The 25,568-nt window shown below is 41.9% G+C and overlaps 1 protein-coding gene across 1 annotated transcript in view; it reads right to left on the bottom strand.

The window, feature by feature from the left end:
• LOC130483447 (coiled-coil domain-containing protein 162-like) overlaps positions 1–23,312 on the bottom strand; it is a gene marked incomplete at its 3' end in the record, with an annotated part of 49,732 nt that extends 26,420 nt beyond the window's left edge. The window contains exons 1-11 of the mRNA XM_056856205.1: positions 23,148–23,312; positions 21,239–21,356; positions 16,396–16,558; positions 13,485–13,623; positions 11,732–11,885; positions 9,740–9,835; positions 9,370–9,513; positions 7,830–8,041; positions 6,131–6,269; positions 5,633–5,753; positions 3,799–3,908 (exon numbers count right to left, since the gene is read on the bottom strand). Of these exons, the coding sequence (XP_056712183.1) occupies positions 3,799–3,908; positions 5,633–5,753; positions 6,131–6,269; positions 7,830–8,041; positions 9,370–9,513; positions 9,740–9,835; positions 11,732–11,885; positions 13,485–13,623; positions 16,396–16,558; positions 21,239–21,356; positions 23,148–23,302 (1,551 nt within the window). The remainder of the gene's footprint in view (positions 1–3,798; positions 3,909–5,632; positions 5,754–6,130; positions 6,270–7,829; positions 8,042–9,369; positions 9,514–9,739; positions 9,836–11,731; positions 11,886–13,484; positions 13,624–16,395; positions 16,559–21,238; positions 21,357–23,147) is intronic.
• Positions 23,313–25,568: the final 2,256 nt, after the last annotated feature.

The following is a 25,568-nucleotide window of genomic DNA, read 5'->3' as shown; positions in this document are numbered from 1 at the left end:
TGCCTTTTCACAGCTCCACTCACTGGATTTAAGTATGCTCAGATTTGGCTGACTTGACTATTAGTATATAGGCAAGAGGGAATCTGCAAGGACTTGCAGGAGGCATCTCATTTTCCCCTCCCCACTATTTCCTCTATCCCTTTTGTAAAAAACCCCATAGCCTCTCCCCTTTTCAGCTTCCTTTTTAGGGTTACCAGCTCCAAGTCGGGAAATTCCTGGAGATTTGGGAGTGGAGGCTTGGGTGGGTGAGGTTTGGGGTGGTGGGGAAAGCGACCTCAGAAGGTTATCATGCCATAGAGTCCACTCTCCAAAGCAGCCATTTTCTCCAGGGGAACTGATCACTGTCATCTGGAGATCAGTGGTAATAATGAGTGATCTCCAGCCCCCACCTGGAGGTTGGAAACCTTAGTTCCCATGGAGGAAATGGATGCTTAGGAGGGCTGAGTCTGTAGCATTATACCTGTTGGGCATTAAGTAGCGAGCTTTGTTACATGTCAGACAGTCAGGGGTTAATATTGAATGTATAGATGCTGACCAGTTCAAGGAAATGATGTAATGTGTTAATTAGCCAAGTGGTCAGAGAGTATCCATTGCAAACTGTTTGTTAGTCACTTACACAAGCAATCTGCATGTTTACTGCCTTTCCACATCCTTTGTTTGAAAGAGAAAGCAGTATAGAGTCGGAGTTTTGATACCAACCTGAAAGGATGGAGAGGCAATCTTGTCTTCCAAGAATGACTACTCGTGTGTAAGCTTAGTACTTGCCAGCTTCTGGCAAGGTTAGGAAACTTAGCAATGTAGAAAGGATTATTTGTTTTACCTCCTAGTGAACCATCCCTTGAGTTAATCTAGTAAAGATTAGTTTTTACTAAGACAAATGACTTTGCTTTTGTGTGTGTGCATGACTCATCCTTACTTTCAATAAGCCATAACCAACGATCCTATCCCTCTGAATGGTAGCAGATGAATAAGTCAGTTCCAGAACTTCAACAATACCCTTCTGAGGTCCCTCCCTCCTCAAACCCCACTTTTCCCAGCCCCCCCCCCCAAATATGCCCCTTTATCTGCTGCTCTGTTTTAAACTTTCCCTCTCCCCCACACACCCGACAGCCTCTGCCTAGGAAGCTAATGCCCAGTTTTGTGGTGCCAGCCACTGGGCCAGGCCCACTTGCATGGCAGGGAATCCTCAAGGACTTGTGGGGTGGCACCTCACTTTCCCCTAGATCTCCCTCCCCACACTGTTTTCTCTTTCCCTTCCCCTGCCTCATTCTCTCGTCAGTAGGGTTGCCAACCTACAGGTACTATAGGTTTGTCAGATCCCTCTTTGCTATCGGCGGGAGGTTTTTGGGGCGGAGCCTGAGGAGGGGTTTGGGAGGGGAGGGACTTCAATGCCATAGAGTCCAGTTGCCAGAGCGGCCATTTTCTCCAGGGGAACTGATCTCTATCGGCTGGAGATTGTAATGCCAGTAATCATTATTATTATTTGATTGCATGCTTTTGTGTTCAGTCTGCATACTTGCTTTTATGGAAATGCTAGGCCTAGAGTATAAGAGCTGGTTTGAAACACTATGTATTCATGTGCACACACATGAAGGCTTTGGGAAGGTGGCACCCTGGAGCCATGAGTCAGTAAATCAGGCTCTCTGTGTCTGGTACAGCCTTCCACCAATACACGGCCCAGAATTACCTACTGCTTAAGGAATGTTAAGTTTCGGTTCCCCATCCCAGATCATGTAGCTACCTAAATCCCCGCCTCAACCCCCACTGATAGGCCTATGCTAATCCAAAGGTGACCATCATTGGGTCTTTGTGTGTCTATGCTCTGTATTACGTATATTGTAACACTTCAACCAGAGGTTATAAAAGTTCTGGTGTGTGAATTGCCCTGCTTGCTTTGGGGCAATCACACCCGACTGCATTATTTTGGCCACAATAAACAGATTGTTAATCTTCCAACCTCCGACTATTATTTATCATTGAAGTGCCTATAAACTTCATTTATGGGAAAACATATATTCTTTCATATGTATAAACATTCATAGGTTGATGAGGTGCTATGCTCAAGAATAGAGGATAGCATCAGGCAGATGTATTCTGCCCACACATGGAAACTTTGGGAACGTTGGCATCCATAACTATAAGAGGCCAACAGAACACATTGCCTGGTACAGGCTTTCCCCAGTAGAGAAAAACAGTGTCTTACCTTCACTGTTAGGAATGTGAATCACAAGACCAAGTGCTTGCTTAGAGACAGCTTCTACCAATCCCTATATACTATGTTAATTAAAGTAAGGTAGACAACCAATATCTAGTGAATCAACGTAATTGGAACATCCCTAACCAGAAGTTATAATTGGGGTTGCAATCCTTTGTTCTGTGTGAAAAACTGTCCTGCGCATTTGTGCAGCTTTATCCGGTATGTATATTGGGCTCAATAAACAACTGCTTTGAACTATCAACCTCCCACTGTGTTATATTGATTCGAAATTAATATTATAACACAGGCATTTCATCATTGGCTACTAAATGATACAGGAGCACTTCAAGATCAGTTGTAATAGCAGGAGATCTTCTGCTATTACCGGGAGGTTGGCAACCCTAAGGTACTAGCTGGAGATCTCCTGCTATCACAACTGATCTCCAGCCAACAGAGATCAGTTCACCTGGAGAAAATGGCGGCTCTGGCAATTGGACTCTATGGCACTGAAGCCCCTCCCCAAACACTGCTCTCCTCAGACTCTGCCCGAAAAACCTCCAGCCGGTGGCGAAGAGGGACCTGGCAACCCTAATCAGCCATTTACCAACCTACCTTTTATTCTCCTTTCTTCTTTTTTATCCTCACATTAGCCCCGTGAGAGGCTGAAAGTATGTGACGGGCCCAGAATCACCCAGCGAGCTTCCACAGCAAGATGGGAACTGAAGCCTGGGTCTCCCAGACCCTACTCTGAAGCTCTAACCACTACACCATACTGGCTTCCCTGAGGTGGCTGCTGTTGAATTGTAGCAGGCCTAGTTGAGTCAGGCAAGTCAGGTGGTATCATCATCTGGAAGCAGCTGCCAGGCCTAAGGTTGCCAACATCCAGGTGGAGATCTCCCAGCATTGCAACTGAACTCCAGACGACAGAGATCTGTCTTCCTGGAGAAAATGGCTGCTTTGGAGGATAGACTCTACAGCATTATATCCGGCTGAGGCCTCTCCTCCCCCAACCCTGCCACCTCAGACTCCACCACAAAATCCCCAGGAATTTCCCCACCTGGGACTGGCAACCCTAGCCAGGCTTATCTCCAAGTCCTTCCTGAAAGGGTGAATTAAGCCTAGACAGAGCCCTGACCCCTCCCCCTGCCTTTTACTGACCCAACCAAGCCTGGAATCTGTGGTTGCCAAGCAACAGTCACTGACAGAAGCCATTGCTTAAAGCTATAGGCACTCCATTTATCATTTTGGGGTTTTTAACTCCCCAAAGTTCTTGTTTGTTTGTTTGTTTTAGATTTCACATTTATCTACAAACCTGGGGCCCTTTTCATGTTTGTAGAAAGATCTGTCTTGCCCGTTCACGGTTCCAGTCACTGGATTTAAGTATCCAAAAATTTGGCCATCTTTGCTATTAGATTATAAAATGAGGATAAAATCTCCCTCCGTGCCATCCCTCCTTGCTTTTCTATCCATTATTGTAGTCAATTAATATCAATTTAATTAATTAGAAGTCTCTGTTTCTCTCTCTCATCAACTCTATAACTTCTTAAATGGTTTTGCCATATGAGAGCCAAATCTCTAGTAAAGAAATATAACCTGAATACCTCTGCATCCGTTTCTTGGTGATCTTCCATTAGCCTCTGTATAAATGATTCAACTATTTCTGGCCTAGTAACTGAGAAGTTTTCTTGCATGCTGCGATGTTTCCAGAGCTCTGAAAGAAGAAGAGTTGGTTTTTATACGCCGACTTTCTCTACCACTTAAGGAAGAATCAAATCAGCTTACAATGTCCTTCCCTTCTTCTCCCCACAACAGACATCCTGTGAGGTAGGTGGGGCTGAGAGAGCTCTAAGAGAGCTGTGACTAGCCCAAGGTCACCCAGGTGGCTTCATGTGTAGGAGTGGGGAATCAAACCCGGTTCTCCAGATTAGAGTCCACATAACAGAGAAAAGAAGTTCATCAGCAATTTTCAGAATAATGGAACAACAGACGTTGCAATCTTCAACACCAATTACTTGAAGAAAGTTTCGTTGAAATCATCAGCATTGTTGCATATAAAATAGCCTATTATGGAGGCTTCTTTCAGTGTTCCCAATGGCAATTGCCTCCAGAGAACAGGATTTTCATGTATAGAAAAACGCCATATTGATTGGGAGATTCCCCCCGCCCCACTATAGAAAACAAAATGTTTGGAAAAGTCTAGTTCCCAGCCTTAGGATGGAGCATTGTTTGTGTTGGCCAGGGGAGGGGGGAACAAGGATGATTCTGGACAGTTGGGCCCAGGATTATTGTTGGGGATACAATGCGAGTTCCATTTCTGTCAAGACAGTTAAAGAGTTAATTTGTTTGTGTCAACAGTTAAGTTAGTCTCAAGAAGATGATGTAATAACAAATGTCAGTATTCTATTGGTTGGCAAATCGCCATTGCAAATGAGCCTTAAGTCACGTAGCGGCAATTGTGTTTTATTGCCCTGTTCCTTTGTTAAGACAGGAAAAGTTTTCTCACTGATGCTTTTGAATCTCAAACCAGAAAGATGCTTGTCACAGCTCTCCTGAGCTGGGATACAAACAATGGATTTTAAGCCTGTAGATAACAGTTAGTGCAAACTAACAAGTTTTGTAGGGAACTAGTCATGTAGAAAGGATTTATTGTGTTTGAACCCCAGTACCCCATCCTGTTAGATAAGTAAAGGAATTTTGTTTAATTAAGACAAAAATCTTTGTCTCTGTTTTGTTGTGTGCTCTGATCTGACTCTTCTGTAACCACAATCATGATTCTTCGACTCTGATTTACAACAATTATCTTTCAGCCAGGTAGCTGTCAAGCAGCTTCCTGCAGCCTGATCCCAGGGGCCAGCCCATCGCTGGGAAGGGTGGGGCAGTGGACCTGGGGGCTACAGGCTTCTTTCTGATCTGCAGCTCAGATTGAAAAGGAACGGGCTAAAGGTGCATTGAGCATTCAGGAACTGTCTCCTGACAAAGACGCAACCCCTCCCACACCATGATTTCAGAGTTTATTTTCTGTGTGGCTACCCATCCTTTGCAAAGTCTGCAGGGGCTCGCTAGATAACAGGAAGAGGAAGGAATTTTACCCAGGGCTCTGGTGGGTGAATAGCCTCTGGGGCTTTCACCTTCCCCTTAGCAAAGAGTAATACACAGTGTTTGTATGATTGTACGGTTAAAAAGATCATAACCGTCAACAACCATCTGTGTCAACCATTAACAACTGTCTGTGTTGTCCGTCTCCCTCCCCACCCCCCGCTGGTCTCTAAAGCAGTCTGGTGTACCTCTCTAACAACTGGAGGTGGGGCTGCTACTCCAAACTGACAAGCTCTGTGTTCATTATGTGGAGCTGTCCATTATCTTTTGATTTGGCTAGCACAAGATAACAGAGACCTTATTAAAATGAGCAAGATATTGAACATTTGCCATCATTACCAGTAGGAAGGTTTCTCTCTTCTCTTGCTTTTTCAGATATAACCAGTGTCACCTCTTTGTTTATTTTCTTTTGCACATCATGAATCATATGTATTTCTAGACTTTCCAAGAGCTTTTTAAGCTAGAATCAGAAGATGTTTTATGTATATTAGTAAGACAAGAAGATACAAAGGGAACTGACATTTAGTATCCACATTGGCAGAGTACAGGGCTACTTTTGATGGAAAACATTTGTCCTAGTTGGATGTTTAATACAGTCCATACACTCAGTTGACTCGCAAGTAACTACTTCATCATTATGAAAGAGTATTGATGTGCCGTTAAGAGTACATTGCACTTCATAATCAACCAATAATCAGTTTCAGACCTTTAGATAGACATTCAAATACTATAGATATGACAAAGGTTGGATTTCTCCTTAATATTTTTAAAGAACATATTTTATGCTTCACAGAATATAAAGTTAACAACCTCCTCTAGTCTTCTATTTTGCTTTACCTGCTGTGTTTTGAGTTCAACTTCTGAAACTTCTTTAAGGGGACATATACACTGAGATGTAGTAACAAATCCTTCAAATTCATCTTCTATACCCAGATGTATGGCTACAGATCTTATAGCTGGATAAAGAATTTCAGCGCTAGAAAAATGCAGAGTTACAGATATTGTACACATTTGCATGTATAAATAAATTCACTATTTCCTAATTATTTTGTAATTACCTTCCCTCATGCCCTCAATATTATATATTTCTATGTATTGTCTTACCGTTTCCCCCCTAAATTTTGCTATTCATTGTGGGAAATTTCACAGAAGAATAAGAAGTTGTTTTTATACCCTGTTTTTCTCTACTGTAAGGAATCTGCGGCTTACAATCACCTCCCACCCCCCAACAGGCACCTTGTGAGGTGGAGAGGGGGGGCTGAGAGAGTTCTGAGAAAACTGTGAATAGCCCAAGGTCACCCAGCAGGTTTCATGTGGAGGAGTGGGGAATCAAACCTGGTTCACCAGCTTAGAGTCCGCTTCTCTTAACCACTACACCACACTGGCTCTCATTAATAGCCAATATAATTTTAGTTTTGTTTCCATTGGGTGTTTACAGTAAAAAGTTCAATTAATAAAGCTGTGAGAATGATATCCAGATTCAAAAAACTAAGCCAAACAGATACTGAGCCTAAATGTTGACAAATAATAGACACAGAGGAAAACCTATGTCTGGCCTGTACCTCTTTGAGTCTTCAAGTAGGAATTTGCATGATTGAATGTTTCCCCCATACAAAAAAAATCCACATACATAGAAGATTCTGTTTATTAGGCTTTATTAGGCTGGAGTGGGAATAATTTGGTGTTTTACTGATGTTTAATGTTTTAATTGCCCTGACCCAGATGGCCCAGGCTAGCCTGATCTCGTCAGATCTCAGAAGCGAAGCAGGGTCAGCCCTGGTTAGTATTTGGATGGGAGACCACCAAGGAATACCAGGGTTGCTGTGCAGAGGAAGGCACTGGCAAACCACCTCTGTTAGTCTCTTGCCATGAAAACCCAAAAGGGGTCGCCATAAGTCAGCTGCGACTTGACACACACACAATGTTTTAATTATGCATTGAGCAAGGGAAAAGTTAGGATATAAATGTTCTAATAAAAGTATAAAACTAGAACGCCAGGGAGAAAATCTGGCTTCTTCATGATGTTAATTTCCAACAGGCAGGGAGTTTTGTTTTGTTTTTGGAAGGAGCAGCTTTCTGTCATGAGACCCCACACCTTATAGACAGAATTGATGGTAAAGAGATTATCTGTCAACAATCAGAAATAGCACATGCTATAGTTGCCCCCATCCATTCTATTTGTTAAGCAGAGATTAAGAGCCCATACCTGAAGGGGGCCAAAGCTCCTTAGGAGCCAGCGTGACCCCGCACCAGCATAGGTGCCACCTTATCACAGCACCTATGCCGTCACGGGAGCAAATACGCCTGCGTCCCGGCACTGCCGGCCCCGCTGCCAGCGCAGCCACCCTGGCAGGGCTTTCCCAGAAGGGAAATGAGTGGCATGAGTGGGGTGTTCCCGAGGCACTCCTGGGGGAGGAGTTGCCATTAGGCAGCTTTCTCTCCACTTTCGCCCCGGGAACACCCCCCTTGCGCTGCGGTGGTGTAACTGTTTTGAATTGCACTTTATGTCTAATCACTTTTCAAACAAGAAACTTACTTGTATACTTCAGAAAATTGCTTGTATAGAGGAACTGTGTTGATATCATCAGCCTTCAATTTGAGTCTTCCCCATTCTGTCTTGGACACTTCCAATTGTTTCCATAATAGGAGGTAGGATTTCAACAAGGAACATGAGGCCACTGAATCAGGCAGCTCCAGCCGCACTCCAGAAGGCTTTCCGCTTACTTCAGCAAGTCTTCCTGAACCCTGCTGAAATAGTTATGGGTAAATGTATCATCAAGAAGCATTTTTAGGAAGAGAATATTAAGCCCCTGTACATTAATCAGAGCTGTAGGTTTTAAAAATTTGCCAAAGTCATCAGAATGGAAAATGTAGAAGACCTTATGTTTAAAAGCTAAAAGAGCCGATGGAAAACAAAAGGCTGAGTTTTTGACCCATGAGCAAAGGTTCGAAAATGTGCCGAGTTCCCCCCCCCCCCCCAGAAGTTAGTAATATGCTTTGCACAGACATCGCTCACGTTTGTATCTAGCTCTTCTGGGAATTTATATAAATTGTCCCAGTGTATTATCTCACAAAGAACTAATTCAATTTTTGGCTGTAAGACAAATAATTTCACAATTCTGGAAAACTGTACTCATCTTCAACCTACAACCTTTGGTATTTTAAAATATGGTATTTAACTGTGATTGAAAAATTACTTTTCTAATTAAATTAGCGAGCAATAAAACTGAACCAGACAACTTCTATAAAATGTGGTGCCTTTCCCTTGTGATCACCCTGACCCTGGTATTTTCTTTCCATCAAGACAAAGCTGCTCTTTTTAGTCAGGTGTATTCTATTTTTGTCACTACATTACCTACCAACTAGAAGAAACCCTCTTTTGTGGGTTATTTATATTGACTATCGGAATTCTATTTTTTTCTGTTTCACCATAATGTACTCAAACTATTTTTTGTGAGTTGGATGTCAGCGTATTTTCTATCTTGCAATAAAAATAATTATATTTTATAAAAGATAGAAGAGCTCCAGGATGTCATTATTATCCACAAACAGCTATGCCAAATGGCTAAAAGCTGCATACTTAAACCCTTCTCTTCATTGGCGCTCTCATTGAATCAGTAATCTGCGGAGTTGTTTTTCTATGGTGGAACACTCAAAAGTACAATCCCATCCACAATCATCTGAGGTGGTACAAGTCCACTAACAGCTCTGCAGTTCTGCTGGTCCCTTGGCTTTTGTTAACAGTACAGGAGTAAAAAAAAAAAAAATTCAGTAATTTATCTGCAGAAGTGAGCTGTGAGTCACAAAAGCGCATACCCTGCCAAAAATTTTGTTGATCTTTAAGGAGCTACTGGACTCTTGCTAGTTTCTACTATCAGTAATTTAAGTACAGTTGTCAACATGAACATAGTTCCAGGCACCAATGTTGTTGTCTTATAGCACTAGAAATAAACAGAGTTTGAGAGAGAGAGAGAGAGAGAGAGAGAGAGAGAGAGAGAGAGAGAGAGAGAGAGAGAGAGAGAGAGAGAGAATTAACTTAAGTAAATAAATGAGTGGACTGTTATCTATATTCTTGCCTTTGCAAAAGATGTTCTGCATTCTCCGTGATCATCCAGAACTTCATAATTATTCCGGAGTATGTCCTCCATTTCAAACTGCATCCCAACCAGCTCCCCATGAGCAGCTCTTCGATCTTCATCATTCAGACCACACAGGCATAACTAGAAAGAATGGGAGACCCTGGGAATCTCAAGACATGTATAGTAAATTCAACTAGAAAATATTTATTTAAGAGGCTGATAATAAATAGTATAGGGAAATTAAGATGGTTAAAATCCTTTTGGCACTGATAGTAATATTAAGGAATTTATTTCATTCAAGTCCAGTGGCAGCACAACTGGAAACTGGAAGATGTGCAAAAACAAACTTGGAATAAAAGTACATTACCTGCATGTTATTATTTATGGGATTTAGATTGCTAATGATGACAGGGAATGGACCTCCATTTGCTAGGAATGTTCTCCAGGGAAACAGCATCAGGGTCTGCAGCAAGGAATTGCAGGTTCAGAAATATAAACCACAATAATTTGCAATCCACTCTGGCATTCTTAAACCAATCTCCACTGACACCAAAGCTTGTGCAAGTCTCGGCTAAGCAGAAAATGGCAGTAAAGAATTTGTTGCAATTAAATAGATGAGTTATTATGTGGATGTTCCCACAGGACTTTGAGAATTGGTTTGCAGGTAGACGGAGAGACTTTAGGGGCAGTCAGCTGGTACCCAGCTATTGAGTACTGTTAATTTCATTATCCTATGTCTCTGGCATAGCTTTTATTTTTTTAAATTCTACCCAGTTTTAAAAATTGTATTCTTGTCGGTCATTATTGCTATTTTAGGGAAGACGTACACATCCAGCAAAATCCAGCAAAATAGCTAAGAATCCTTCCTGGATTGTACCACTTCAGACCACAAGTAAGCATATGGCATATTATAATGTCTCCTCACATAAAATGCAAGTAGAAAACAAGCACAAGAGAGAGAAAGCTTGTCTAGAACCTTTCTCCCTGGCGTGCTAACTTTTTTTAGCAAGATGTTTATGACACATAGGAGCATTCAAAAATGAAATCTGTAGCAGTACACACTAATAAGGATTACCATGTGATTTTGCTGAAGCTTAGCTCTTAGACTCTTACCAATATCTAAGGGCCAGTACGCAAATCTCCCTGCCTTGTACCCAATATTGTTCTCTGCCCATGAAATTTCCCATCCTATAATGAATGGTTTATTAGATTTAACACAATGCACAGAAGATTCAGTTTTATACGCCGCTACTCAACCCATACCAATGTGGTTTGGAAAGACAGACAGCTTCTGCTCATGGCAAAATAACTGGGACACCTGCTCATTATGAGGAAGGAGCTGCCATAGGAGAGGAGAGCATTGGTTACCATAAGGAGGGCAACCAAATGGCCAAAAGAATTGAAAGGTTCAGCCTGTATCTTCCTTACATCAGAACTTTAATTATGGCTACTGCAGGTGGAGTTTTATCACTGCTGGTTAAAAACAGGATGTGAAGAAAAACAGAGATTCCATTTAAACTGAGATAACTCTTCTGGGGTAGTGTATATTTAAACATCCTTTTGAGAAATTGTCCATCGGTGAAACCCCGAGGAAACTTAGAATATGCATTGCAGAACACAAAAGCAACATCCATCTTGAAAAACAAGTGACCCCCTTGGTTCAGCATTTCCTAGAACATAACCAGGGTCCAACAGAATTTACATTCTGAGCTATCTTCAAATGTGAATGCCTTAGGGATAAAGTGCTACTGAAAAAAGAGGCAGAGTGAATCCTAAGATTGAAAACTCTGGTCATTCATGGGTTCAACGAGAGCCTCAAACTGTTATTGCTCATATGAGAAAAGAACCAAACCAGACTAGAGCGCTTCCCTCCCTAAAATTCTGTTGCTATGGGAACTGCTTGAGATTATTATACAGGTCATTTTTAACGTATATATTGTTCTAACCTGTGAAAGTTCAGGAGTGTTGTGCACAAACTTTGCTTTAGGAACGGTGTATCCAACCATGTATTTTACCTGTATGACATCTGTCTGGTTCTGTATCCATTTATGCACTTTTTCACATGCTCAGTATGCGGTATCTTTTCCTAGCCATTTTAAAATGGCAATATATTTTATTCTTGCTTTTATTTGTATTCTTATAGATCTCCTTGAAGAATCATAGGTGAAACACATAGGGGCAGCATAATGGAAATGTCCCCCACTACACTCTTTTTTAATATATTTTTTTGCTTTGGCATTTTTCAGGGCATAGAGAGACCCATACTAGTTTGTCACTACACAGTGAACAGTGACACAAATGAGAAGAAAAAGGCTATGGGGGAAAGTGGGGGAAATCTTTAGAACTCCTCTGTACTCACCCTGTGACCATAGGGATCCAGTGGCTGTGGAAGCAGGAGCTGGGAAGCAAAGGCACTCCTGACCACGCAGCTACTTAGGGGAGGTAACCCATGGTAGATGTGGTCTGTAACACTCTGATAGGCAGAGACTTTTCCAGATGATAAAAATGCTTTTCTGAAGGATCACAGAAAATAACGATCACATTTTAGAAACTAATGATGTAATTTATTTTCTTTGCTTTTCAAAACGCCTCCATGAATCCATCTTTTAAAAGCAACTCAATGGAGCTGCAGGCTTGAAAGATGCATCTGTGCTGATACTGGGCCATGCTGTTTTAACAAGTGATTTTTAAAGTTTTATTGTAGTGTATTTTGATGCTTTTTGAAAGTCTACGGTTGTCAGGCGGGATAGGTTTGTTTAACAAGACCTTCTTGGAAATGACACCAATTTTGGGTCTTAATGAGAGAGAATATTTTCCCCGTGAACATAGCAATCAATCTGTCATTTCCTGAAGCAGAATCTTCTCCTTGTCAAATGTAGTCCACTAGAATACTAATCAGCTCAATGTTGGTGATAAAAAGTAGGTCTTTATAATGCCTTATTGGACTAGGAGGCATGTCTGTACCATAATGCTTTATACAAGTTATGAAGCAGTTATAAAAGTTTTATGCTTTTATAACTCCTTGGGTTCTTCTCCCCAGATCTGAGAATTGTGGTTTGGTGAGCATGCTGAGAATTCTGCTAGATCATCAAATAACTTTATGTCCTATTAGTCCCTGGGGAAAGGGAATGACTTTAATTCTATAGTGTAGCTATACCCTAGGACTCCGGCAGTGATTATCTATCTGGAATTTCTAACCGTTTAGGGATAGGATGACTGGTCAAGGTAGCAGTGCACTTAAAAACTTTCTGCTGCAATGTGGCTCAAAAAAAATGTGCAGTTCCTTAGGAGGAAGTGATGTTATCTATGCTTACTGATGTCTCCACCAATGAGTGGCAGCTTTGCATTTCAGGATGCAGTTGGATGCAAAGTGTGGGAATGAGCTTAGATAGCGAAATATATAATTCAAAGAATTACTACGTGTTTTCAAGCTCTGTTTTATTCAGTTCAGGGACACCTGATTATACACTACTGTAATTTAACAGAAGTATATCCCATCTTATCAAGTGGCTTCAGTACAAAGTATCGAAGTTGCTTTTTATAGTGTTTTAGAAGTTCCCAATAAAAGGAAAGCATAAATAGCCAGGTGCTTCAACAATGATCTCTTAAGCCTGAAAGTAGATAGAAAATGCCACCCCCACCAATATCTCTTTAAAACTAAATATAGCCTTGGGAAGCTAGAGATGTAAGTGGTAGAACAGCATAGGTGAGGAGCTACTTATCCCTTTCCTCTCAGGCCTTTTATATGCCTAAAATTTCCTCTTTCTCCACTGCTTTTCCACTGAAAAGGGAAAAAAGATACTGGTGTACTTTCTCTTTCAGGTATTAAAAAAAGTCATAGTATGATTTTAAGCACACAGATAGCAGGAGGTGAAAAGATAAAAGTTATCCCCTGCCCCTCATTGTTCTTCTACCCAGATATTCAGCCTTCTAAAGATAAAAGTTGCATGCAGTTGTGTGTTGCATCTAGTATTAACACAGTTTTTCCTTTTCACTTCCCCCCCAACTTGAATCAACATCCTAATTCTTGATCTATGCTAAACCCCAACCAGCCTTTGATACACTTATCCGTCAACTAGGATTTGAAGAAGTGAGCAACCGTGGTCTCTTACCGCATAGAGTGTCGTAGGGCTGCATCAAATCGCAGAAAAATAATTTCTCTGTGCAAGCTCAGCATCTGGGCAACTTTGTTTGGATCTGAGGGATTATGAAGGTTGTCGATCATTTTCTGTAGCTCTTGGAACTCCATTCCTAAAAGGCCAAACAGAGCAATATGTACACTGCCATTTATTGGTCTTATCTCCAAATTGAAGCCTTTTACCTAATTCAATTCAGGGCTAAGACTTGAAGGCTTAATAGAAGGAAGCAAGTCTGAGATGGTTTTGGTGGCTTCTAACTTATTGCCATCCTTCAAAGACTGCAACAAATCAGCTCTGTTCCGGGGTCAATTTGAGGCATCCTATTACCTACCCCCAATTGATGGCACCAACATGAGCCTGAAAGACAACACACTTCTTCCTGAGCCATGTAAGCACCAACAGAGCTAACAAGCACCTCATGGGCCTCAGACCCAGCTAGTGGCTGCATATGCCTACATCCAATGTGTCTCTTCCAGTGAACTGCTATTACTGCAAGCCAGGCTGTTACCCTGAGTAGGCAGTCTCCAGTTAAGTTGGGCAAATTAGCTGGTGACCGAGACCGAGAGGGGGTAAATGGGATCTACAACCTATGTATGCCAGGATAGTCCTGAGCAAAAAATCTCAAATGAACAGGTGCTTGTAAAGTTGACAGAGTTTTTTAAATTAAAGAATTAAATAATAAAACCAAGAAATATATAACAATGAGCATACACACATGAAGCATACAAGAGCTGACTAAGAGAACCGGGAGGAAGCTGGATATGGTTTCAAGGATGGGCGATAGTTACCAGTCTTGAAGGGACGTCCAGGGAAAGCAATGCTGAAGAGAAAAAGGACCAGCATTTCCAGGAGGAAAGGAAAGAGCCCGCTCGCAAGTGGGGGTGCACGCATGGATCCAGAACACACACACTATGAATGGCCAAAAGATCTAGATTTATACCCCCAAATGGTAAGCTGGCAGGGAAGCCAGAGACAAAGAATTTATTACTTTACAGGGGTTCCTCCAAAAAGGGCTGGGAACAGGAAACAAATGGAGTGAAGCCTTGTCCAGCCTCTATTTTTACAGTTCCTGCGGGCTTACATCCATTCCAAGGAAGGGAATGCTAAGGTAATACTAGTGACTATGTAACCTAGTTAGCCTCATATGTTTTATGTTTTTCTGAATTTGTAATACACTGTAGTGTTTTGATATAGTTTTTCAGTGCCTTGCGCCCTAGTGTCTTGAAAGCGTATTTTAGTGATCAAAGATCTTTTCCTTTTTAGAGATCTCAGACTGTGATGAAAAATCTCACCTATGCACCTGACTGCTCATTCCATGAGCAGACCAGAAACTCCTGGCTAAGCTAAGTGTGATGCTGTAACTAAAAAGGCAAATGCAGTCTTGGGCTGCATCAACAGAAGTATAGAGTCCAGATCACACGAAGTGATGGTATCGCTTTACTCTGCTCTGGTTAGACCTCAACTAGAGTACTGTGTTCAGTTTCGGGCACCACAATTTAAGAAAGATGTAGACAAGAGAAGGGCAACAAAGATGGTGAGGGGTCTGGAGACGGAGTCCTATGAGGAAAGTTTGAAGGAGCTGGGTATGTTTAGCCTGAAGAGAAGACTGAGAGGGGATATGATAACCATATTCAAGTACTTGAAGGGCTGTCATATAGAGGAGGGTGCCGAGTTGTTTTCTATTGCTCAAGAAGGTCGGACCAGAACCAACAGGTTGAAATTAAATCAAAAGAGTTTCCGTCTAGACATTAGGAAGAATTTTCTAACAGTTAGAGCGGTTCCTCAGTGGAACAGGCTTCCTCGGGAGGTGGTAAGCTCTCCTTCCCTGGAGATTTTTAAGAAGAGGTTAGATGGCCATCTGTTAGCAATGCTGATTCTGTGACCTTAGGCAGATGATGAGAGGGAGGGCATCTTGGCCATCTTCTGGTCACAAGGGGGGTGGAGGGGGGAGGTAGTTGTGAATTTCCTGCATTGTGCAGGGGGTTGGACTTGATGGCCCTGGTGGTCCCTTCCAACTCTATGATTTTATTCTATTCTATTCTATTCTATTCTATTCTATTCTATTCTATTCTATTCTATAGACAGCTAGCCAGGGGGCAGGAGGTATAGGAGACAGAACAGCACACATCTGAACACACGTTGCCCCTATCTGTGACTCAAGCTGTGGGTAGAAAAAGGAAGGGCAAGCTTGAGTGGGGTCACACCACCTTGTACAACAGACAGTACAGGGCAAGTGGGGCAAGCCCCCTCACATGGATTCCCCTCTGCCTCTCAGGTAAGAACAGTGGGAAGGAAAGGGAGGAGGGGAATGACTCTTTTATACTACTTTATTCATTTCTACGAAAGTGATTTGTATAAATAATTAATTGTGTTTTGATAGAAGTCTATGCTGACTGGTGAATGAGGATAAAGTGTCTTTCTAGAACTCCATCTATTCACTTTTACCATTGACAACAAAACACTGCCAGTCTTTTGCTCTACTGATCCAAGGAAGAAAGTCACAAGAAGGCATCCAAGCAACATTGTATTTGAACTTGGTTTTGATGTTTATTTTATATTGTAAGTTGCTTCAAGAGCCACTGGATGAGAGGCGACGCATAATTTTAAAAAAATCAATAAAGCAGCACTTTGCAGACCACAGCGAAATGTGTTGCTAATCCTGCTGCATTCTGACTTACCCTTACTACTGGTCACAAACTGATCTATCTGGACGGCACTGTGTAAACAGGCATTATGTTTGATTCTGGTCTTATATTTTTTTAAAAATAATTTGGATGTTTTTATCTCTTTAAATCAACACAGACAACATAAAAATATACTCTGTCGAAATGCACATCTAAAACTGGACACTCTCATTTCTAAAAGCAGAGCAACTGCCACTAACCAATCTGTTCAGTCCCTCCCCAGTCTGCAGTCAGATGCTCAAGACAGAGGTAGTCAAAGCAGCCTGGAGCACTTCCTAGTTGGGCAAAGCTGAAAATGTACGAGACTATGTCATGAAAAGCAGCTACAATTTGCAGCGTCAGTCTCAGGGCTTTGTAGCCAGCCTACAGAAAAGACAAAAAAGGGAGGAAAATGTTTTAAAATCTTCACAGATCATATTGTTGGTGTTTAGCAATGGCTGCTCCATCTACCCTAGAACTGATTCCCACCATTAAGTGCTCAAAATCCATTTCACAAAGATGCATGTGAGGAGGGGAAACTGGGAATGAAATTTCAGTCACTTCTGGTTGGACTCAACAAGTCCTTCAGTTTTTGCTGAACCTTGCACCAGGTTTAGGAGATGGGCCGAACCCCATGCACTGTGAGTAGAGCTGTACTCACTGAATAGAGCTTTTCCACGCCACTTTGACCTGCAGTGCACCCTGAAATGCAGTTCCCAAGGACATGGACTCTTGCAAATAGAGTGAGTGGGTGGGTGGGGGGCGGTCGGCAATCGCAGGAGGAACTTGGTGGAAATCTTGCACAAGTGAAAGTACCTCTTGCCCAAGTAGAATAAAACTTACGGTTAAAAACAGAGATAGGCATGGCCACAATCCAAAGAACCATGAAAATAGTTCTGATGGTGATCCCAAGGAGCCTTTAAACGTTTTAATGGCAAGGGAAGGGAGTTTTACAAATAATCTCTGACATAACATGGGAGTGTATTGTACAAACAGATTTAGACCGTGAGCCTCTTAGGGACAGAAATGTTTGCACTAGGGGAAAAACTGAGCAAGGCCCTCTGAGTTCCTGAAACAGGGCAGGACATATGTCTGATAAATAAAACACAACCACAAAGCCTTCATTGGACTAGTGTAAGCACCCTGTCCACGGAACAAATCTTTGTTTTTTTTCTGCTTCTGAGGTCTCATTCTTTTATTCTGTAAATTTTCTTATATATTTTTTATTCCACACACAACCTCTTTCTTCCTGTCTGACATGATTTCACCCTCCTGTTTGGTGGGGAGAGCTCCTGTTCCTTTATCAAAATATAAAAACAGGAATCTTATCAGGTTTAGAGCTTTAAAAAGAAGTTCAATAATATTCTCACTGCCACTCTGCAATGAGATAATGAGAGCCAGCGTGGTGTAGTGGTTAAGAGCAGTGGTTGGAGCGGTGGAGTGTGTTCTGGTGAACCGGGTTTGATTCCCCTCTCCTCCACATGAGCGGCGGAGGCTAATCTGGTGAACTGATTTTGTTTCTCTGCTCCTACACATGAAGCCAGCTGGGTGACCTTGAAAGTTTTTATGCAAGTGTCCAGGAAGAAATTGATCATACACATAAACAAGATGTGCTGATAATCATAGGTGACTGGAAGGCAAAAGTAGGAAACAAAGAAGAATCAAATATTGTTGGAAAATTTGGACTAGGAGTACGAAATAAAGCAGGAGAGCGACTCACACAATTCTGTGAAGATAGCAAGTTGTTCATTGGGAACACAGGTTTCAGGCAACCTTACAGACGATTGTATATGGGGACATCACTACATAATTGGAAGCAGAAGATGGAGAAGCTCTATTCTGTCTGCTAAAACAAGACCAGGAGCTGATTGTGGTACAGACCACGAACTGTTAATATAAAAAATTAGAATAAGCTGAAGAAAAACACTAAAACATTCATAATGCCATAATACAATCTAAACAACATTTCTGATGAATTTAAAGACCATGTTAAGAACAGACTGGCATTACCAAGTTCAAGTGAATGGGAACCAGAAGAACTATGGGTTGAAACCAAAGATATTATCAAGGAAGAATGCATAAAGATTATTCCTATAGCCAAAGAAATGAAAAGCCTCAATGGATGACTGATGAAACTCTTAAAATTGCTGGAGGTAGACGAGAAGCAAAAGTAAAGATGACAGGAACAGAATTAGAAGTCTAAATGCAGCATTCAAGCAACTGGCACATAGAGCCAAAGAAAGCCATTATAATAACTAGTGTGAAGAAATAGAAGAGAACAACAAAAAAGGAAGGATGAAAGATCTTTTCCATAAGATCCAAGAAAACAAAGGGAAATTTACAGTGTGGCTAGGGGTGCTGAAAGATCAATACAGAAATGTAATAACTAAACAGGACAAAATAAAGGAAATATGGGAACAATACACTGAAGAACTATACAGGAGAGATGAAAGGATGACAGATTCCTTCCAAGAAGAATATTTTGAAGAAGAACTTGCAATTTTAGAAAGTGAAGTGAAAGCTGTACTCAAAGCAGTTGGGAGAAACAAATCACTAGGAGAAGATAGGATATCAAAAGAGTTAGTTCAAGCCACAGAAACAGAGTCCATCAAAATCTTGACAAGAATATTCCAACACATATGAAAAACAAAACAATGGCCTACAGACTGGAAATGCTCAATCCACATTCCAATTCAGAAAAAGGAGACATCAAAGACTGCAGCAACTGTTGGACCACTGCATTAATTTCTCAGGCGAGTAAAGTGATGCTCAAAATCTTACAACAAAGACTGTTACCAAATATGGAACAAGTGATAGCAGATGTTCAAGCTGGCTTCAGAAAAGAAAGAGGCACTAGAGATCATATTGCAAATTTATGATGGTTAATGCCCTGACCTGGAATGCCCAGGCTAGCCTGATCTCATCAGATCTCAGAAGTTAAGCAGGGTCATCCCTGGCAAGTATTTGCATGGGAGACCTCCAAGGAATACCAGGGTAGTGACACAGAGGCATGCAATGGAAAGCCACCTCTGAATGTCTCTTGCCTTGAAAACTCCACCAGGGGTTGCCATAAATCAGATGTGACTTGGCGGCAAAAAACTGGAGAATAAACAAGGTTGCGGTTTCCCACCCAAACAATCACATGACGGAGGGGGAGGGAGCGCTCCTCCCCTCAGTTCTCCCTTCGCCGCCATGGCAGAGGACCTGTAGGCAACGACAACTATAAAAAAGATTAAAAGCCCACAGCGGGGAAAGGAGGTAGGGATGCGTGCCTGCACAGAAGAGCACTCGATGAACAACAGTTACAGGTAAGTGCAACCTTGTTTTCATTTTCGTGGCTTCTGTGCAATCCCGCATGGGAGAGTAGCAAGCTCACTTAATACGAGAGAATTCAGAAGAAAAAAAATGCTTATGTTTCATAGATTATGTTCACTGGATCGTGGAAAGCTATGGTTGGTTTTAAAAGAAATGAGTGCGCCACAACACCTGATTGTTTTGATGCACAACCTATACACTGGACAAAAGGCTACTGTTACAACAGAATATGAAGAAACAGAGTGCTTTCCAATTGGCAAAGGTGTCAAACAAGGATGTATTTTATCTCCCCATCTCTTCAATCTATATACAGAACATATAAGAAAAGTTAGATTAGATTTAGGTGAAGGTAGAATGAAAATTGATGAAAGGAACATTAAGAATTTGAGATACTCAGATGATACCACATTACTGGCAGAAAATAAGGAAGACCTGAAACAACTACTGATGAAAGTTGAAGCAGAACATTCCAAAGCAGCTGAACATCAAGAAGGCAAAAGTAAAGACTACTGAGGAATTATACAACTTTAAGGTTGATGGCGAAGAAATTGAAATTGTTCAAGATTTTCTATTCCTTGGCTCAATCTTTAACTAAAAGGCAATTGAGACTGGGAAGGGCAGCCATGAAGGAGTCAGAAAACATTCTTAAGTGTAAGGATGTTGCTAGTGACCAAGATCAAGTCAATTCATGCTATAGTAATTAATAAAAAATAACAGAATGTAAGAATTTAAGTAAAAAAAATCTATTGTAAAATATAAAAACATAATAATCCAAAGAATGTATAATCGAATTGAAATGATAGAGTAAGGTCCAATATAATGTAAGAATCTGATGTGTATGTTCGTATGTTTTGTTTATCTGTTTGAAAAATAAAAAATATATTTAAAAAATCATGCTATAGTATTCCCATTACTATGTATAGATGTGAAAATCGGACAGTGAAGAAAGCTGACAAGAAGAAAGTTGATTCATTTGAAATGTGGTGTTGGCGGAGAGTGTTATGGATACTGTGAAATACTCCTAGAAGCTAAAATGACTAAATTAAGGCTATCATGCTTTGGTCACATAATAAGAAAAGACTCACTGGAAAAGACAATAATGCTAGGAAAAGTTGAAGGCAGCAGGAAAAGAGGAAGACCCAACATAAGATGGATGGACTCAATCAAGGAAGCCACCAGCCCTCAGTTTGCCAGACCTGAGCAAGGCTGTTAACAAAAGATGTCGCTTTCTTAGGACAGCTACACACATATATAATTGTATGTATAATTGTAGAAATTTGGGAACACATTTGGCATAGTTGTGGGAGACACAGCCTTCTCAAGATTCCATGTGGGGGGCTTTTTTTTTAAACTCCTTGAGGAGAAACAAGATTTGCACAATTATAATTTGCGGGTCTTTGTGTCAGTTGTGGAAAGCTATTCTTTCTCAGAATAGAGTTATGCATAGCATAGCTAAACCTTATGTCAGTCATGAAAGCAAATTTGCTTCTACAGTTACAGTGAAATGTTATCAATTACTTAAATAATTATGTTTCCACATGGGCACCAGAATACCTGTGCACCAGAATATCTCTGAATCTTTATACACTATGATATCTCAACTATAGAACACTATGGCTAGAATCCCAATGCCAATGTTGAACTTTCAACCTTTCTTGTGCCAAGCCATACTAATTTTCATTATATGCATGAAACAGACTGGTTAAATCTCTATAATTTGACTGTTTCGAGGCCTGTAAACATACTAACCTTCTCTGGTAGCATTTTAAACATAAATAGCGTTTCTGAGGGGTGGGGAATGAACCACAGATTCAAAAAGGATCGTCCATCAGCAGACAGCAAACATCGGGGGCGTGGATGGAATGATCTGAATTGTTACAAAAGGAATCTGAGTTACTTAGACAATCAGGGAGCTGCATCAACAACATGAATAGGCCAAAATTGCCCCCTCATTGTTGTGCAGGCAAAGCAAGCTCTGTTAATGGAGCAAACATTTCTTCATGCAAGACTGAAGAATGGCTAATTTGACCAGTTTTTCTTGTTTACCCTTGCAGCCTCCTATATTGTAGAACAGGGGTGGGGAACGTCAGGCCCAGGGGCCGTTTAAGGCCTGCGAAATCATTGGGTCTGGCCCTTTGTGGGTCCTGGCAACTCTCTAGCTCAGAAGGCTCTAAGACTGGTGATCCGCCCCCTCCCGCGGACAGGAATAGCCTCTATCTCAAGGCGGATGTGAGTTTGTTTTGCCGAGAAAAGGAACCTTTTTTCCCCACTTGCAGAAGAGTCATTAGCTATGGAGCTGCTAGGACCACCCAAGAAACTGTGTTAACCCTTTCCCACCCGGGCCATGGAGAAACATATTCCCTCTGTACTACAAGAGGCCTGGGGGTGGAGGTGGAGACAATAAAGGGGTTAAAGGGTGCAGGGCCGGAATGCGCGGCGGGGGGAGTTCTTAGCCAGCGTGTCCTCATTTCATCCCTGCAGGCGAAGGTAGCAGGAGCCGGCTGTAGAATCTGGCCCTGACCATGCGGAGCAGGAGCAACTCCAGCGTGTGGCTGGATGGCTACGCCCGGCTGGTGCAACAGACCATCCTGTTCCACCAGGCGGGCAAGTGCACCACTGGTTAGATGCCTGCCTGCTTGCCTGTGGGGGGGGGCAGCTGGGGCAGCTGCCTGCTTGGGGTTTGGTCGGCTAATTTTTAAGTTGATAATTTTGTATGGCCCGCGAATGATGTTATAAATATCCAAATGGCCCTTGGCAGAAAAAAGGTTCCCCACCCCTGTTGTAGAATATGGTCATGAAAGGTCCCCTGAGCCTCAGCAACAGCTCTTCAGAAGGCTGCTGGGGAAAGGGAAAGGCACCAAAATTTTGCTTCTGTGAAGCTGCTCAGTTTGCCAAAGTCCTGGATTTTTCTCCTAATCCTTTTAGAGGACTGTTTAAAGTAGCGGACCAAGCAAATGTACTGTGGACACTGATTCAGTAAACATTATGGAATTGATCAGTGCCTAAATGGGAGACTTCTGTTAGCTTTATAATTTACTTTGAGCTTCTGCAAGAAAGAGCTGGTTACAAAAAGGCAAATGAACAAACATAACAGCCCCTCTCCATGGTCCACCTCTTCCTCTGCTATTCTATGGCCTTTTATGCATGGCTGTTTCCCTCACTATCACCCCTCCGACGACTTTGGGTCTTTGTTTTGATTATGCATGCCATTTCCGACCGTCAGGGGTTGCCTCACTCTCCCCCTGCGTTTCCCCGCGTTTTGCCCACATTTTCAAATTTGTGATAAAACAGGTCCCTGAAAACCCGGACAAAACGCGCAGAAATGCCGGGGGAGAGTGAGGCAACCCCTGACGGCAGGCATAATCAAAGCAAAGACCCAAAGTCATCAGAGGGGTGACAGTGAGGGAAACAGCCATGCATAAAAGGCCGAAAACAAGTGTGCTAGTTAACCATTTAGAAACTGAAGTGTTCAACCTGTTTTAGGAATAGAACTTCCAAGGTCTATTCATCTTTATTTTCCCACGAAATCCTCCATTTTCAAAAAAACTCATCAGCATTCAGCTATCTTCCAATCTAGCAGCAGTAAATACATTCAATCCTGTAAGATTTTTTTATATGTCTGTAGAAACCAGAAACAACCACTCAAGCAGTTACAAACCTGGGATCGTTCTCAAGTTTTTCCTTTCCCCCTTTCTTCTCTTGTGGTAACCCCATAATGAAGTATTTGTCTCTCACACTGGGGAAATCTTCTAGCAAAGCTTTTATACTGTTGTAATATGCAATGATCTGGCTTCGAAGAGAGTATTGTGACATACGACGGGTAACCCTAAATTGTATCAAAAACTAGCATTAACAAAACATTATATAGCTTGTAACAGTACCCAAAGCCCTTCTCTGGCCACAGCTTTCTCATGTGCCCTTGGGCATTGTTCTTCGGGCTTCTGTAACACCAAGACCACAAGTCATTGCCAGTGACATTACAAGATCCAGAATCAATGTCTCAAATGAAAACATTTCACCTTGTAAGAACTGAAGTTTATACCCCTTGGATTGTCACAATTAAGTTTGCTTTTCCCGGATCACTCTCACTGGCATCTACACTTTTAATTGCCCCCAAGTAATTTATTATTACAGATTTTTGTGTATCAGATGTGTAAACAGCTTATGAACTGATGGTACTCTAAACATTTTGTGGCATTTTGTTACATTTTGGCAATATGTTTTGTCTTTGACTTATGCATCTGGACTTATTCTATTATTAACTAGCTGGATAAGTTGCCAGTTATACCCTGTGACATATTTCCTGGGGGCCAGATACAACCCCACACACATTTTCCCCCTGTCACACACTTTCCCACCTATCCCACTGCAAATATAAAAATAAACTAAAAATTAAAAAAAATAGTTTGAGGGGATAAAATCTGGGCCTGAATAGATATGCACCAAAACCAGGATTGATAACTGAAGCCATTTATGCAGGGCTGTTTCCCTCACGGTCACCCCACTGACTGCTTTTGATTATGCATGCCTTTCCCAACCGTAAGAGGTCGCCTCGCTCTCCCTGCATGTTTTTACGCATTTTGCCCAAGTTTTCTGGATGCTGTTTTAGCCAGAATCCAGAAAACACGGGCAAAACGAGGGGAAATGCATGAGGAATGCAAGGTGACTGCCGATGGCTGGGAAAGGCATGCATGATCAAAAGGAAGCCCCGAAGCAGTCCATGGAGGTGACCATGGGGAAACAGTCCTGCATAAATGGCCCCAGGTAAACAGGCAGGCATGAGATGATTTGCTTTTTTAAAGGCAAATAAGAACAAAGTTAATTCAGAAAGAAACACACAAACGAGATAAATAAATTTATTAACAATTAACAGGAGTTATGGAATGATAGGCTTTAAACTGTGCAAATCCCTAGCAGTTTTAATACATTTAATTATTACATTCTGCTGCAACTAAGTTACATACCCCACCTAGCAGCCCTGCTGGCATAGGTTTGTACACTCAGTTCCCAGGACAAGGAAACTTAACCAAAGATCAAATATCTCCTCAGATCTTTAATTCACACTACTGATAAACTAACCCTTCCCTCTCACTTATCACATCTAACCCCTGACACCTAAAACCTAACTTCCAACTTACAATCTCCCACTGTCAGATCTTTTCTCCAGGACACAGCTCCTACTGGCTGCCAGTTGTGTCTCTGGGCACATTTCTGTGCTCTACCCATTGTACACCCTGATCCAGAATTGCTAGCATAGTGCTATGGGTTTGTTGTCTGGTTACTGGTGAATAATGGGTTTGTGTTTGACTATAAGTTTGAACAAAAGTGACAATTTGTGGGTGGTGGCAGAACAATGTTAATGTTTCTCGGTGGGCACTAATGTTACATGATGACCTGCAGGAGTAGATCTTTTCCTTCATATGTGCTCTACTGGCATAGAATCTGGCAGTGGAACAAACAGTTGACTACACCGGCCCATGGCTATTTTTTCTAGCATAAGCATACTGGGTAGAAAGGAGGGAACGCTGAAGCTCCTCCAGCAGCTGAGCCATGTGTGGGAGCTGATCCCCCCCAAACAAATTTATTTTTAAGGTGATTCCCAAGTCACATGTTAAATGCAAGTTAGGACACCTCACACTTCAAGTATTTCCTTACAGTCAGGGTCCTGATGGGAAACTAGTACATCCTCATAATTACTAGGGTTGTCAGGTCCCTCTTCGCAACCGGTGGGAGGTTTTGGGGGTGGAGCCTGAGGAGTGCGAGGTTTGGGGAGGGACTTCAATTCCATAGAGTCCAATTGCCAAAACGGCCATTTTCTCCAGGGAAACTGATCTCTATTGGCTGGAGATCAGTTGTAACAGCAGGAGATCTTCTGCTATTACCTGGAGGTTGGCAACCCTAATAATTACACATGGAACACACAGCTGGGAAAACAGTAGCTCCCTGGAGCCATTTCAGATCATAGGGATAATGGTGTGTGTGTGGGGGGGGAACTTAAGCCCTTTCTCTCCTTGCACTGTGGTTGCAATCTAAACCAGGCCCCCACGCACTTGGGAGCTGAGCTCCCAGTGGGTAACTC

The sequence above is a fragment of the Euleptes europaea genome, chromosome 10 (assembly GCF_029931775.1).
Source record: "Euleptes europaea isolate rEulEur1 chromosome 10, rEulEur1.hap1, whole genome shotgun sequence".
In the NCBI taxonomy this organism is placed as follows: domain Eukaryota; kingdom Metazoa; phylum Chordata; class Lepidosauria; order Squamata; family Sphaerodactylidae; genus Euleptes; species Euleptes europaea.
Note: the sequence above shows the minus strand (reverse complement) of the source record. Positions and strands in the feature narration are given on the sequence as shown.